At 40.3% G+C, this 16516-nt stretch overlaps 1 protein-coding gene across 1 annotated transcript in view; it reads right to left on the bottom strand.

Annotated features, from left to right (window-relative positions):
• LOC135553939 (corticotropin-releasing factor receptor 1-like) overlaps positions 1-16516 on the bottom strand; it is a 168794-nt gene that overhangs the window by 99336 nt on the left and 52942 nt on the right. Inside the window, exon 2 of the mRNA XM_064985886.1 lies at positions 1537-1624. Within this exon, the coding sequence (XP_064841958.1) occupies positions 1537-1624 (88 nt within the window). The remainder of the gene's footprint in view (positions 1-1536; positions 1625-16516) is intronic.

Raw genomic sequence — 16516 nt, 5'->3', positions numbered from 1 at the left:
GAAATACATTTTTATTTTATTTCTCTGGTTGACAATGGCCTATGTTGCATCGATAATAGTCAGAAACATTGATTATTGTTAAAAACATGTACTTCAAAGTGTAAATAGCATAAGTATGGTCATAAAGTCAGTATCTTCCAAAACTGAGATTTGCGAGATTTATGGAAGATGTTATGTTCCTAGATCTATTAGATATTTGAGGGTTGGGTTTTGATTTCGATCATGCCTACTTGGCCATTCACACGGATGGTAACGCCTACGGAGAAGTGTCATGCACGGAGAAACAGCTATGCTGATTGCGCTCAATCTAATCATTTGATAGAACCCACAGACAGTGACAGACCTGTCCACATTACAGAGTGCCTGGGACTTGTTTACATAAGACAACACGTCACCAATGTTATGTTGAAAGACCACTTGGCCCCTAAACGTATTGTGTGGAAACTTGCTGATGTGTTTGATAGTAATCACTCGAGTCTGCCACTGTTTTGGGCAAAATTACAAATGGAGACAATGCGCACATGCATCCCAACTGCCATGATTCAATATTCAAAAATTCAGAACCCATTAGCGAGCACCTTGTGTCCCACCGCAACATGTTTAGTAACATGATTCTCTATGAAACACTGCCAGAGAGACACACACTCTGGTAATAGATAGTGAGAAAGTTGTAAAAACTAAAAGACACCAAAGCACTTTGCCACTCGCCAGTGACTTGATAAGCTTTTGCTTGATAAGCTGATTTTGCTAACTTGCCTGCTTGCTCAAAGTGCCTTCTAGCTACTAGCTAGCTTTATTGACAACCACAGAGACGGAATTAGATAGTGATTTTATGCACTGGTTAACAGTGTGTACTGAAGCTTGTGCTTTATTTCACGATAGTTCGACAGCTTCCTGAAGTTGTAGACATGTTCTCAGAAATCAGTCTCGAGCGTTGTAGCAGCTGACTCGATACTGCAGTGCACTTCTAGTTTCCATGCAAAAAAACAATACTTGAGAAATACTGCACCAGACACCTTAGCTAGATGTCAAATTGCGCGACTAAGACCTCTTCTGCAAAACGTAAGTTACTTATATATTTCTTGATTTATCTTAATTAATTCAGACTACACTGAGGGAATTGTTTTGCTACCGTGCCTCAATAAGGACAAACAACAATAACTACCAAGGTACAATATAGTGAACATAACACATCCACCTCAAACCATACCTACAAGAACCAGATCATATTTTTCTTAATGAGAAGCAGAAAAACACATGCAGAATCAGTGTGTTCAGCCCCCCCATTCCAAAAAATATATATATTTGAAAGCTTTGTGTCATCATAGGTGATTGGGACTGTAGAGTGCACATGGACTGACAAATAATGACTGTTGTTGCCTATGTACAGTATTCCACCAGTGCCTATTCCGTGATGGGAAGAACTCAGAATGATTAAACTCCCTATTTAACATGATAGACCATCAAAAATGTTCTTCCACCATATTTCCTGCCCACATAGAAAACTGTTCTTATACGATTAGAGGAGGGCCTCACCAGTGAGATTGGTGGACAGCAGTAGCAGTGTATCGCAGGTCAGGTCAGCCGTTGTCCCGGAAATCACCACAGCCCAGATGGTCAACACCTGAACAGGAAAAGATAAATAAATAAAGAGAAAACAAGTATAGTCAGTCTATTTCTGGAACTGGGGTAAAACCAATTGTTATGTGAAAGACAGATGACATAAGTTTAATACTGATGTGAATTTCACTGTCGACTTGAGACGAGGGAAACATAGGCAGACACTGTATCTAGTGTCTAGCATCAGTCAGCCTACCTCCCACACAAAAAGGCTGACAATATCCCCAAGTTCCCAATAGTGCCCTTCTATGCTGTTTACTGAATTTAAAAATTATGTTAATTTATCAAATTAATTGACTAATCAGACATACTCCCAGTCTCAGTATCATAAAATACTGCATTAATTTTATATGTTGGTTTTATGCACATCATTTACATGTTATTTATATACACTATTCCCTGAAGTACAGTATAATGAACAACCAACGTTTCAGGACTGGTTCCATTGAAGCTGAAGTACAAACATTAATGTACATTATGTCATGTAGGCTATAAAGAATATATTCCCATGTATTGCACCCTTTCCCTTCTGAATACCCTGGCTATTTACATACCTAGGGAAACATATGCAGTAGATACATAAATATCCCTATAGGCCAGGAATAATCAACTAACTAGATTCAGCTGCAGGCCAATTTGTTCTTGAGCGAATGGTCAAGGGGCCGGAAGATAATTACAAATCATTTGTAGACTGCAAATTGTCCGTAAGAAGCCCAAACATATAATATTTGACTAAAACACAATTTTAAACCTTGCTTACATTTGTATACAATCACATATACAGGTAGCTGCCAAAATAATGGAAACACGCGAAAACGAGGGATACAAAGTATATTGTATATCTGAGATGGTACCGCAGGAGATGGCTGCTGTTTAAAGGGCTCCTTACCAATTGTGCTATTGTGTGTGTTTTTTCACGTTATTTGTAACTTATTTTGTACATAATGTTTCTGCCAACGTCTCTTTTGACTGAAAAGAGCTTCTGGATATCAGGACAGCAATTACTCAATGAGCTGGATGCGAAGGATTTACATCAGACCCCGACATGGCCTAAATCCCAGTCATTCGCATGAAGAAGAGAGGGAGATATTGGAGATGTAGGTTGGGGTGCCTTGTAAGGAGCCATCATTGTGTAAGTAATCCGCATCTACCATCAGTCCTCAAAACTTTTGGCCACGACTGTACACAGTCCATCAGTAAATAGCATACCCAACTACCTCATCCCCATATAATTATTTATTTTTGGCAATTTTGCACCCCAGTATCTCTACTTGATCATCATCATCTGCACATCTATCACTCCAGTGTTAATGCTAAATTGTAATTATTTCACCTCTATGGCCTATTTATTGCCATACCTCCCTAATCTTACTACATTTGCACACACTGTACATAGACTTTTCTATTGTGTTATTGACTGTACGTTTGTTTATCCCATGTGTAACTCTGTGCTGTTATTTTTGTCGCACTGCTTTGCTTTATCTTGGCCAGGTCGCATTTGTAAATGAGAACTTGTTCTCAAATGGCCTACCTGGTTAAACAAATGTGTAATAAAAAATGTAATTAAAAAAAAGTTACATAACAATCGGAAATCGGTATTTTGGGCGCCAGTTTGCCGATTTTAATTTTAAAAAATGAATACCTTTATTTAACTAGGTAAATCAGTTAAGAACACATTCTTATTTTCAATGACGGCCTAGGAACGGTGGATGAACTGCATTGTTCAGGGGCAGAACGACAGATTTTCACCTTGTCAGCTCGGGGGTCCAATCTTGCAGTTAACTAGTCCAACGCAATAACGACCTGCCTCTCTCTCGTTGCACTCCACAAGGAGACTGCATGTTACGCGAATGCAGTAACCCCATGTAAGTTGCTAACTAGCATTAAACTTATCTTATAATAAAACAATCAATCATAATCACTAGTTAACTACACATGGTTGATGACAATACTAGATATTATCTAGCGTGTCCCGCGTTGCATATAATCTGACTGAGCATACAAGTATCTAAGTATCTGACTGAGCGGAGGTAGGCAGAGGCAGGCGCGTAAACATTCATTCAAACAGCACTTTCGTGCGATTTGCCAGCAGGTCTTCGTTGTGCGTCAAGCATTGCGCTGTTTATGACTTCAAGCCTATCAACTCCCGAGTTGAGGCTGGTGTAACCGATGTGAAATGGCTGGCTAGTTAGCGTGCGCTAACTAGAGGGACGGAAGCTATACTGTTACACTGGCAATACTAAAGTGCCTATAAGAACATCCAATAGTCAAATGGTATAGAGGGAAATAGTCCTAGAGATTCCTATAATAACTACAACCTAAAACTTCTTACCTGGGAATATTGAAGACTCATGTTAAAAGGAACCACCAGCTTTCATATGTTCTCATGTTCTGAGCAAGGAACTGAAACGTTAGCTTTCTTTCATAGCACATATTGCACTTTTACATTCTTCTCCAACACTTTGTTTTTGCATTATTTAAACCAAATTGAACATGTTTCATTATTTACGTGAGGCTAAATTGATGTATTATATTAAAATAAGTGTTCATTCAGTATTGTTGTAATTGTCATGATTACAAATAAAATAAAACATCGGACGATTAATCGGTATCGGCTTTTTTGGTCCTCCAATAATCTGTGTCGGTATCCGCGTTGAAAAATCATAATCGGTCGACCTCTAGTGGGGGGGCACATAAAATCACCCGTGAGCCAAATTGTTGGCGGAAAAAAATGTTGCAAGGATGGCTAAATGAAACTCATGCAGGCCGTATTTCAAAATCCCAAACCGCCCATTCTTTCTGTGGTCGGTTGTGTGTGAAGAGCCTGCAGGCTACTAGAAAAGCGCAGCAGGTCCTGCGGAAAAGGACATTTTTTATTTGAGGGCCCACACACCCACACAGAGAAGAGGAGAAGAGGGGGAGACTAATCTAAGACCCCGCTCCCCCATCCCTCCTCTGAGGTTTCCGACATGAGACACTCTAAATTTGTGACCTGCATTTCGTAATGTGTTGAAATTGGAAAGCAATAATACGTGAAGAGAGGAAGAAGCAAGAATTTAAAAGAAAAAACATACACAGGAGCCTGATCTTGCGTAGAGCCAGTACACTCAAAATAGCCTCATCTGCTTAAGAACATTAATGGGGTTTTATGTAACCTCATCTGCTTGCTTGTTTGCTTTGCTGGTGTCCTTGTTGATGGAAGGAGAATTCAGAGTGTGTCATAAGGAGCTGCACTTGAAACATTCTTTATCCTCTCTGTCTCTTAACTGTTATTCATTATCACAACAAAATGATACTCTGTGTCAGAAGCATGTTCTGGCATAACCTTCAGTTTAAACACAGGATGAGCAAAATGTGGAATCTTTCTCAAGTGTTAAATTACTATTCTGCGGTGGATAATAATGGAACTGTCTGACAAAACCGGTTGCTTTTTCATGGTAATTTTCTAAGAATGCATGCAGTCTTCCATAGTAATAAGTTGGCAGAATATTTGACCAATCTATCTTCACTAAAATTGTGTCAGCCTTGATAGTGCAACACAAGCATACATTCATGAAAAGTTATTCTTATGACTGACATTCACATAATTAGCATGTTTGGCAACATCTTAGCCGTGGTTTTATAGTAATGCACTCTAATGCCGTATAATCACCACACATCATCACTGCAGCTGGCCAATACAGTACAACATCAACTAATTTAATTCACTCAACCAATTCAGACACAGCCGTGGGGTGTGAAGATGATGCACAGCAGGTATCTTTCACACGAGGAATATTTTCCCAAGCATAACACTTCTGTGTTAAGCAATGCCCACTTCATAAACCATTTGAATAAGGGTGACAAAATGATGGAGACTTTGTGGTCTTTGTTATCCCTATATCCCAAGTTGTTGTAGTACCTATATATTCATTGTCCTTCCTTATCCTCTGATTGGAAAAAGATCCAGAAGCATGATTAAGTCTCTGCCCAAAACCCCAACACATTGCAGTTTGGGGTGGTAAGAGAGAGAGAGATATTTGGCACAGTGTGAAGTAAATATTTGGCACAGTGTGAAGTAAATCTCCCCAAAGCCTTGGGTTGGCACGGATATACTGTATACCTAGGGGTCAAGGGCAGGTTGGCATGGAGATGTATCCAGGGGTCATGGGCAGGTTGGCATGCAGATATATCCAGGGGTCATGGGCAGGTTGGCATGCAGATATATCCAGGGGTCATTGACTTATTGACTCATTATTCCCATATATCACTCTCTTCCTCTCCAAAGCAAAGTGGGCAGGAGTGAATGTGCATGTGTTTAAAAATGTATACTTTTAAAAGTGCAGTTGGCAGTTTAAAGGTTCAATACTGCAATTTTTCAATTTTCCCTCATATTTCAACAGTGTCTCCTGCCAACTCTGAATGAGACACTTATCTGCTGGCTTTGAAAAAAATAACTTCTGCTCATCTCAATTTGGGTGGAGTTGAATGGAAATCTCCACTCATAATGTCAAAAGCCGGAGAAGAACCCATCCCAGAGGGGATTTTTGCTGAATCAGAAAATGATGATCTGTCAATCACGCTCAAACCATAATTAGAAGGAATGTCTGAGCTGCAGCAAATAAAGAAACTTCTGTCACTCACAAGCGGCACCTCTAGCAAATAGATCTCAAGGCACATACCACTCATAAATTTGAGCACAAACCAGGGGTTAGAATCGGTTCAGGGAACAGAACCAAGAACCGGAACAAAAAGTGATCCAAAGAACAGAAATGGAACCGGGAACGAAAGTGATCCATACAAAAAAAAACACAAAAAAGCGCCTTTGCAAAGCCTTCACTATGTCACTCAGAAACATATTCCGGTGTCTGCCTGCAAGCTGAAAATCTTTGCCAGTGTTTGTGCATGTTTAGGCTACTTGCCCCTCCCCCTCCAATGCATAGGCTACTGTACTAACATTACAAGCTTTATTCAGAAAATAGAGAAAGAGATTTTAAATTAGCTAGAGAAGAATGGATTACCTTTTTCAAAGCTAGTTAATGATACTATACTACTATAGGTCAAGTTATAACGTTTCACGTTGGATTTATTAACTACAAATAGGTAAGACTTTTCATTCTGGTGCCAGTCTACACACACAAGCTTGTTAGCTAACTAGCTCAAAGGATTTAAAATTCCTCTATAGAAGCCACTCCTCCTAGGTACAATTCTTTGGTTCTAATTCAGAGAATGCATGTCATAACAAGATGCACAGCGCATCAAGCCTCCTCCCCATCTCTATCTCTCTCTCTCTCTCTCTCTCTCTCTCTCTCTCTCTCTCTCTCTCTCTCTCTCTCTCTCTCTCTCTCTCTCTCTCTCTCGTTCTTCCCACCCACTACATTTTAGTCACATCTTGCACCATAGGCTGCACTTATCTGTCCATCACGCATGTAAACAACTAGCTTGCCTGCTCTATCCATACTGATTGGTGAAGTAATTTAATGAGCTAAATGTAAAAAACTGTCGATTTCATAGGTTAAAAAAGAAACAGAAAGGGTCAATATAAACCTGTACTTTTTTTTGATTCAGAACAGAGCTCGTCAAAACAGTGGAACAAAAATCATTTTTGGATACACCCTGGCACGAACGCACGCACACACACACACACACACATACCACACACACACACACTCCCCCAACAAACATCTGAGTTACACATAGCCCAGAGTGAGTACTACAGTGCAGAGTGGAGAGGAGAGGAGATGAAGGAAAACACAGGAAGCCAGCCGTCTGCCCTCAGTCAGTTATTCAACAGAGCAGAACAGAGGAGTAGGCATGGGGGAGTCCAACTCATGACCTAAAAGTGCTGTGTCCAGCAGAGGCTGTTGTCACCTCTGACTTCATGTGATTCGCTCTGGTTCACTTCAGTGTAACTGACTGCAGTTTTCTATGGGAAACTGGAACCTATATGCCAACCATGAGTAAAGCTATCACCAAAATAACTCACACTCTAAGGGCTGAGAAGTAGCTACTGAGTTCGCACATAACGTTCTGAGAACCATACTTTTCATAAAGTTTGGTGAGAGTGTGGTTGTCCTATGGTTATTTTGCAGGATAGTTAACTTGGACTTGGAACATTCTCAACACATTTAAGTAACTTGACAAAAAATATATATTTTTCTTGGTATTTCATTACTTTAACAGAATGTTTCCTAAAAGTTCAGACATGGTTATGTTGTATTTCAATTTGGTAACGTTTAAGGAATGTAAAATCGTGAATGTACTCAAATAGTTCAGAGAATGTTAAGAACCAATGTCCTACTGTAGGAATTGTTCCAAGAACATTAAGAAGCAAAGTTCTTCTTTGGGGATTTTAGTACTTCAGCATAACGTTAGGTTTCCTCATAGTTCTATATAAAGTAATGTTTTCAAATTGTTTCTGAGAACGTTAAGAAAACCTTCCATAAAAAACACAAGAGAACATTCGAAGAATGTTACTTAAAAAAATATGCATTCTGTTCTCGGCATCAACAAAACTCTCTCTATCCTGTTCAGGTTGCATCCTGAAATGGGGTCTGTTTGAATAGACTAAACTGAAAAGTTTTGAATATGTAAAAAGGGGACTAATTCCATGTATAGAGAACAGAGGATTATAGGTTTGAATCTCACTAATGCCGAGTCACAATAAAAAAAAATGTTAATAACCTATCATTTCCATTCTAAGAGTGTTTTTTAATAAAACCTCCCATAAAAACTTTCAAGGAACCAAAGTAAAATGTTCTCAGAACCTGCCTTCAACCTAAAAACCAGAACAGGCTAAATGTTCACTTCTGTTCTCAGAACATTTAAAAAATGTTTTACCTGTCAGGAAACCTACTGTATGGCTTCGTTCCCACAACTTCCAACGAACCAAATGTGGTAGCAGGAAGAGCTTTCTCGCAGGCTTTGGAAAGTCTGTGTGAGATACCATTGCTAATATTTGTCGCCCTCGTGATGGACTGTTTTACTGAGTGTACCAATTCTGCTCCTTGAAAACTTGTAATAATAGACAAGATTCTGCAACCATGGAGAGGTAAATACCTGTCTATTTATGGAAAAAAATGCCCTGATTAACTCCTTAGTCTTAACTCAGTTTACTCACTTACTCATGGAGCTGCCTACGCCTGATGATTCGTTTTTCAAATCATTTGAGCAAAAAATATTTTGCTTTATCTGGGACGCTAAACCAGCCAAAATAAAGCGTGCCTATCTATACAATGAATATGAATTGGTGGGTTGAGATGATTAAATATAAAAGCACTAAACCTCTCTCTAAAAGCTTCGCTTTCTCAAAAGTTTTACTTGAACTCTAAATGGTTCTCAAGTAGATTATTAAGAAAAGCTCATCCATTGTTTAAAAATGTCCTTTTTGCCTTTTTTGACGTTTAATTGAAAATTATACTTTTTCAAAGTATCTCTCTTTTTCAAACAATCATTGCAGAGCTGGCTACGATTTTCGATGTACCGATTCCATGGTACAGGGTGTATGAGTTGATATATAAAATGACGCAAGATTCAAGACTTTGTGCTTTTCAGCTAAAATTATTATGTAGAATTCTTGCCACCAAAAATGTGTTTAATACTTGGGGCATAAAATCATCGAAGCTCTGCAGATTTTGTTGTGAGGATACCGAATCAATAGACCATTTATTTTGGTATTGCCCTCAGGTAGCCTGTTTCTGGTCTCAGGTTCAGGAATGGCTGAAAATGCATAGCATTGATCTAAAATTTATCCTAGAAATAGTACTGTTAGGAGATCTGGAGAGACCAGGTCAGTCAATTACTAATATACTAATATTTTTAGTAAAAGTATTTATCTTCAACTTGCAATCTGTAGATTCTATTCGATTAGATAGATTGAAATTGTACGTTGAACATCACAGCATAGTTGAATGATATATGGTGCATAGAATTCCGAAGAGGGTGGCCAGCAGAGATAGTGGGATGGGCTGAGGGAAGCTGAGGGTTGGGATGTGGAATCGGAGACAAATGGGAGTGGAGTTGCTGTGCAGGAGATAGAATGATGGTCAAAGATAAAAGTCCAAAATAAAACAAAAAGTAAGTTTGAATGACACCGAGGGGCAGTGTTTTTACAGCTAATGCCGGTTTGCCTGAGGCTGATTCCGTGCAGGTGTTTGTACACATGCATATACACACACTCTCATTCAAATATACACATACACAGACATGCACACAAACATATACATTTGGCATTGCTGCTGGTTGTCCTTGATGTCCTTAGTTTAGTGTTTTCTTGCATTGTTGTTTGCTGTTTTCTTTTGTCTTTTTCTTTGTTCTCATTAGTTCATTTTCTTGGTTGTTGGTGTATTGGGGGGGGTTCTTGGGCGTGGGGAATGGAATTAATTGTATTTTTTCTTTTTTTCTTGGGGGGGACTGTGGCAGGGGTCTCGGATGGTTGAGGGACAGATATTGGGGAACTGTGGGGGAGGGTCTTGGAGGGTTCGGGTCCCTGCATTTTTGGCCTGGTGGGAGATCTGTTGACCTGCCTTTGAGCAAGGCATTGACCCTGGATGATTCTGTGTGTCGCTCAGAATAGGAGTCTGTTGGATGACTTGCGGCTTCACTGCAAGTATATTGTCTGTTTTGGATATTAAATAAAAATAATAAAACATGCTGCTCCTTGATTCATCATCAGGCAAACTTGGGTTTCAACTGACCCTGACTAAGTTACGGTCCTGTTGCACATCCTCATTTAGGGGAGTTTTATTTGGCCGTTCTATTATCCACAATCACAGGGTGTGCCCTGTCCTGTCCTGATCACTTTGACTTTTCTGCAGTTTTCTTATTGCAGACAGGGGGTGAAACGAGTGAGGGTCTGTTTTAAGTGTGAAAATGCTGAGTTGCGAATTCTGAGGTTAAGTCAAACAGAATATCGAACAGAGAAGGGTAAAATAAACTTTCACAAAGCAATGAAAATAGAACTAGAACAATTGAACACATTTTGTAGGCACGATTGTATGGGCATTAGAGCAGTGTTCATTTTATGAGCAAATCCCCTGACAGCTTAGCCTAAAATTGTAAACAATGAACAATACATGGTATTACAACATGCCACCATAGCCCTGCTCCCATTCTTCAGTTGCCAGAAGGGTTGAAACATAATCTAATTCTGACTGTGTCACGCCCTGACCATAGAGAGCCCTTGTTTTTCTATGGTGTAGTAGGTCAGAGCGTGACAAGGGGGAATTCTAGTTTATAATTTCTATGTTGTGTTCTAGTTTATATTTTCTATGTTGGTGTTTTGTATGATTCCTAATTAGAGGCAGCTGGTAATCGTTGCCTCTAATTGGGGTTTCATATTTATGTAGCTATTTTTCCCGCCTGTGTTTGTGGGATATTATTTTGTATTTGTGCATGTGCACCACGTAGTCATGTTCCATTGTTCATTTATTTGATGTGTTGTTTTGGCTTAAGTTTCACTTTGGAATAAATATGTGGAACTCAATATCCGCTGCGCCTTGGTCCCGCTCTTACGACAACCATGACAGACTGTCCATAGTTAGTACGTGTGATTAACTATTCTTATTGGTTTCCCTTTACAAACTACAACTTTGGTATTAATGAAGCTTTTATAAACCATGTACAGTATACCACATGCATTGATGCTTCAGAAACCATTCATTAACAATAATCTTCAATAATGGAAATGTACACTACCGTTCAAAAGTTTGGGGTCACTTGTCCTTGTTTTTGAAAGAAAATCCATTTTTTTGTCCATTAAATTAACATCAAATTGATCAGAAATACAATGGAGACATTGTTAATGTTGTAAATGACTATTGTAGCGGGTGTTAGGTATGCTCAACTGGCAGTAAGGGAGTCAGGTTGGGTAGCCAAAGGAACCTTTTACAAAACACACTGTACTAAGAACACTAAACACAATATGGGTTGACATAACCCAGCGCAAACCAGTCTAGCATGCACATACACAAAACAACAAACAATTCCACACACAGACATAACAGAGGGTATAACAGAGGGTTATATACACGTCTAATACTGAGGGAATGGAAGCCAGGTGTGTAGGAAAACAAGACAAATGGAAAAATTAAAAGGTGGATCGGCAATGGCTAGAGAACCGGTAACGTCAACCGACGAACATCGCCCGAACAAGGAGAGGAACCGACTTCGCGGGAAGTCGTGACAGCGGGAAATATCAGCTGGTACTCTAGGCAGAGTTCCTCTGCCCAGTGTCTGTGTTCTTTTGCCCATCTTAATCTTTTATTTTTATTGGCCAGTCTGAGATATGGCTTTGTCTTTGCAACTCTGCCTCTTCACTGTTGATGTTGAGACTGGTGTTTTGCGGGTACTATTTAATGAAGCTGCCAGTTGAGGACTTGTGAGGCATCTGTTTCTCAAACTAGACACTCTAATGTACTTATCCTCTCAGTTGTGAACTGGGGCCTCCCACTTCTCTTTCTATTCTGGTTAGAGCCAGTTTGCGCCATTCTGTGAAGGGAGTAGTACACAGCATTGTATGAGATCTTCAGTTTCTTGGCAATTTCTAGCTTGGAATAGCCTTCATTTCTCAGAACAAGAATAGACTGACGAGTTTCGGAAGAAAGTCCTTTGTTTCTGGCCATTTTGAGCCTGTAATTGAACCCACAAATGCTGATGCTCCAGATACTCAACCAGTCTAAAGAAGGCCAGTTTTATTCTATTTATTCTTCTTTTATCAGAACAACAGTTTTCAGTTTTCAGCTGTGTAAACATAATTGCAAAAGGGTTTTCTAATGATCAATATGCCTTTCAAAATGATAAACTTGGATTAGCTAACACAACGTGTCATTGGAACACAGGAGTGATGGTTGCTGATAATGGGCCTCTGTACGCCTATGTAGATATTCCATTCACAATCAGCCGTTTCCAGCTAAAGAAGTCATTTACAACATTAACCATGTCTACACTATATTTCTGATCAATTTGATGTTATTTTAATTGACAAAAAAAAACATGTTTTTCTTTCAAAAACAATGACATTTCTAAGTGACCCCAAACTTTTGAACGGAAGTGTACGTGTCAAAATGCAATTGCTAAGATGAAAGGGGTCAACAGGGAAATGGCTCTTGATCTTCTATCGAGTTCCTTTTGACTGTGAATGAAAGTGGATTGTATTGGTGCCGGGGTGGCTACCTGACTATCTGTCTAATGGAGTTCACCAGATAACACTGGCCCAACTGGCTGGCAGCAGGCCTGCAATCAAGGCAGTGTGACTGACACAATGTTGTTTTCCATTCTTTCCATTCTTGTTTTCCATGAGTGGGATGAGTGTACAAGTGTACACTTTGGACAGAAAGGGTTAGAATCCCACCAAAACCAGCATTGTATCTTAATTTGAATATAAAATAGGATTTCAGCTCTGGCATCCTTTACAGCTCAGGGCATGGCACTCGTAACCAATCAGCAATGCACCTGTGTGGTGACTGAAGCCAGGTTCATGCCCAGGTCACAGCCTTTTAATCAGCCTATCAGGACATGAAAGAACACCCGGAGAGGCAATCTTCACTCCTGTATCCACCACTGATCACCTTACAGTGTCTGACTGTCTGTGCAAACATGATATCACTCACACAAAACAGGGTTCTACAAATGTATTACTTGACCACACACTCTAGTGAGTGGATACAGATACAGGTTTTGAAAAAAAGAAAGTGATTTGGTCTTGGCAGAGTATCACAGCTCTAAGCTGCCTGAACAACTGCTGGGGTAGAGAAGTCAAGTGCCTGAAATCCCTCCATCTCCGCTGCACCACAGAATCCCATGACTCTCTCCCAGGCTTCTCAGCATAATTCACGGCTCTCTGACTTCCCGGAAACTTTTGATAGTAAATCCGGAAAACAATGGCACAAAGCTGGAAGGCAAGTGCATTTTGTCTCGAATTAAACCGAGTCCAAGAATGTCTCCACTGATTTCAGGGGAGACTTTCTTGGACTTTTGGTTTAATTCGAGACAAATAATGAGTTTATCCCAACTACCTTGTTGTGCGATTCACATTGGTCCTCCTTATATACCAGAAAGGCATTAGCACATGGTATTGACATTGCACTATATAAAATGGCGTTGACATTGCACAACCCTGACTATTATTACCCTATCCAAAGTTTCAGACAGGGTTCTACATGCCTTGCCAAGAGCCTTTCCATGCAAGTTGAATGGCATCTCATAAAATCCTCTTCAATTAGATATAGCATGCATGTGTATGTGTGTGTGTTTATTGTTGAGAATTACTGTGTGTGTGCATGTCTGTGTGCGTGCGTTCCTACGTATGTGTGTGTCTGTTTCCGTCGTGTGTCTGTGGTCACTGACTGAGCCACACACAGGGGGTTCTCTGACGACACCAGCGGGAGAAGCAACTGCAGCCAGCTGTACAATTTGATAATCCAGGTCTAACAATTAGGTACCAGGCACCAACAACATGCAATATTTACGCTGGGCCCTTACAAATGGTAATGCTGTCCTCACGCTCTCAATTCTCATCCCCATCCACAACCATTGGCCGAACTCCATCTTGGAGAGGCTACGTAACAAGAGGCTTGACTGGCACACAGAGACACTGACATGGAGCCAGTGGCTGGAGCATGTAGAAAGAATGGGTTCGCTGCTGCTGACTACAGTCAACAAGAACAACCATCAGTGTTATCATACAGTGCCTGGCTGGCTCTTTGACGGGTTGGTTCTCAGAACAAATAGAGTTGGAGGATACAAATAGAGTGGAGACGATGTAACGGTATTCGTCGTCTGAAGAAGAGGAATCATCGGAGCAAAGCACAGCGTGTTCATGCTTGTTTTATTAAAACTGAACACTAAAACAAAAGTAAACAAGTGTCACGACTTCTGCCGAAGTCGTTGCCTCTCCTTGTTCGGGCGGTGCTCGGTGTTCGACGTCACCGGTCTTCTAGCCATCATTGATCCTTTTCATTTTCCATTGGTTTTGTCTTGTCTTCCCACACACCTGTTTTCAATCCCATTCATTACCTGTTGTGTATTTAACCCTCTGTTTCCCCTCATGTCTTTGTCAGAGATTGTTTTATTGTCAGTGTAGTGTGATGTTGTATAGGTGCGCGTCGGGTCCTCGCACCCATGTTTATGTACATTTAGTGTTATGGAGCATACTCCGTGTACTTTATTAAAAGACTCCATTTTACACTCTATTTGACTCTCCTGCGCCTGACTTCCCTGCCACCTATTACACCTATGCATGACAACAAGAGAATAACCGGAGCAGTCCTGTAAGGTGCTAAAACTAAACAGAAATGAACTACCCACAAAAATCCTGTGGGAAAAAGCTACCTAAGTATGGTTCCCAATCAGAGACAACGATAGACAGCTGTCCCTGATTGAGAACCATACCCGGCTGTAGTATCTGGGATTTACATCTGTTTATATTAGTTACTGTGCTGTTACTAAGCAGTAATGCATTACGGCAGTGTTACGTTACTACACCTAATAGGAAATACACATGCGCACTGGAATGCCGGGAACTGTAGAGCTCGAGGGGTTTTTGACTAAACGAAAACTAACTGTACTCCCGTCTCCTGCCTGGTCATTTCTCCACAACACAAATATTACAGTGGCGACGAGGTGATTAAACTACATAAACGGACATTGCTTGAAGGGAAGAATGTTGCGTGAGTAATGAAACTCAAAATAATTTTGTAATTCGTCAGTTATATTTTTATTTTCTTTCGCCAGTAGAGAAGGCTAAGCACTGCTAGCACTGCTAGTACAGTATTCAGGAGCTGCCAAGTAGCAAGACTATTGGAGTCCAGAAGTGACACTGCCCTCTGGTGGTTAAATAAAATAAACTGTCATTGAACCCATTGAAATTAGGCGATCTCAGTGGAGAAATATTGTCAAGAAAAAAAAAGGAAGAAAGGACGTAACACGGTGTGTACATTAATACAAATGAGTGCAGTGAATGAAGTAATTGCAGAAACTTCTGAAGTGAAGAAGTAGATGAATATTCAGAAAATTAAGGAATATAAGGAAACTGAACAATTAACTGTGAAAATGGCAACCATTGGTCGAGTACCCGAGTTTGAGGCTACAAAAGAGGATTTTTATTCCTATTTGGAGCGTTTTGAGAGTTGGCTGGCTGCAAATGAAATCAAAGATGGAAAGAAAGCAGATGTATTTCTCAGTGTTTTGGGTCCAACTGAGTATGGATTGCTGAAAGGTCTCATTGAACCAATGAAAGCAGTGGAGTTGAACTATGCAGAACTGACTGAAACTCTTTCAAGGTATTTCAAGCCTAAGCCAATTCTCATTGCAGAATGTTTCAGATTTCACCAACGTCACCAGAGTCAAGGGGAAACCGTGGCTGACTACATCCTTGCTTTGAAAAGGCTGGCAAGTACATGTGAGTTTGCACGATTTCTTGATGATGCTCTCTGAGACAAGTTTGTATGTGGTCTCACAGGTGAAGCATATCACAGAAGGCTCCTGTCAGAGAAGGACCTGACCTTTAAGAAAGCCTGTGATATAGCACTTGGACTCGAGCTTGCCCACAGGGATACTATTGAGCTATCGGGACATGCAGAACGTCAGAAAGGTGTTCACAAGGTCGGTGATGCACGTGGTGAAAAAAGCTCACAAAAGTCACACTTTTTTCAGTCCCGTCCTCAAGGTTACACAAGAACAAAGCAGCCCACATCTCAAAGGTCTAAGCCAAGTTGCTACAGATGTGGGGGAGATAATCATCAGCACAGTGAATGTTGATTCCAAAAGGAAAAGTGCCACAATTGTGGAAAGGTTGGACATTTACAGAGAGTGCTTAAAGCCTCGAAATGCACAGCAAGAGCGCACAAAGTGTCAGACGCAGCACAAGACGAGGAAGGTACAACTGAATCAGTATTGGAACTGTTCACAGTATACACGG

This window comes from Oncorhynchus masou, chromosome 14, assembly GCF_036934945.1.
Source record: "Oncorhynchus masou masou isolate Uvic2021 chromosome 14, UVic_Omas_1.1, whole genome shotgun sequence".
NCBI classification, from domain to species: domain Eukaryota; kingdom Metazoa; phylum Chordata; class Actinopteri; order Salmoniformes; family Salmonidae; genus Oncorhynchus; species Oncorhynchus masou.
This window is presented reverse-complemented; position numbering and strand designations above follow the sequence as displayed.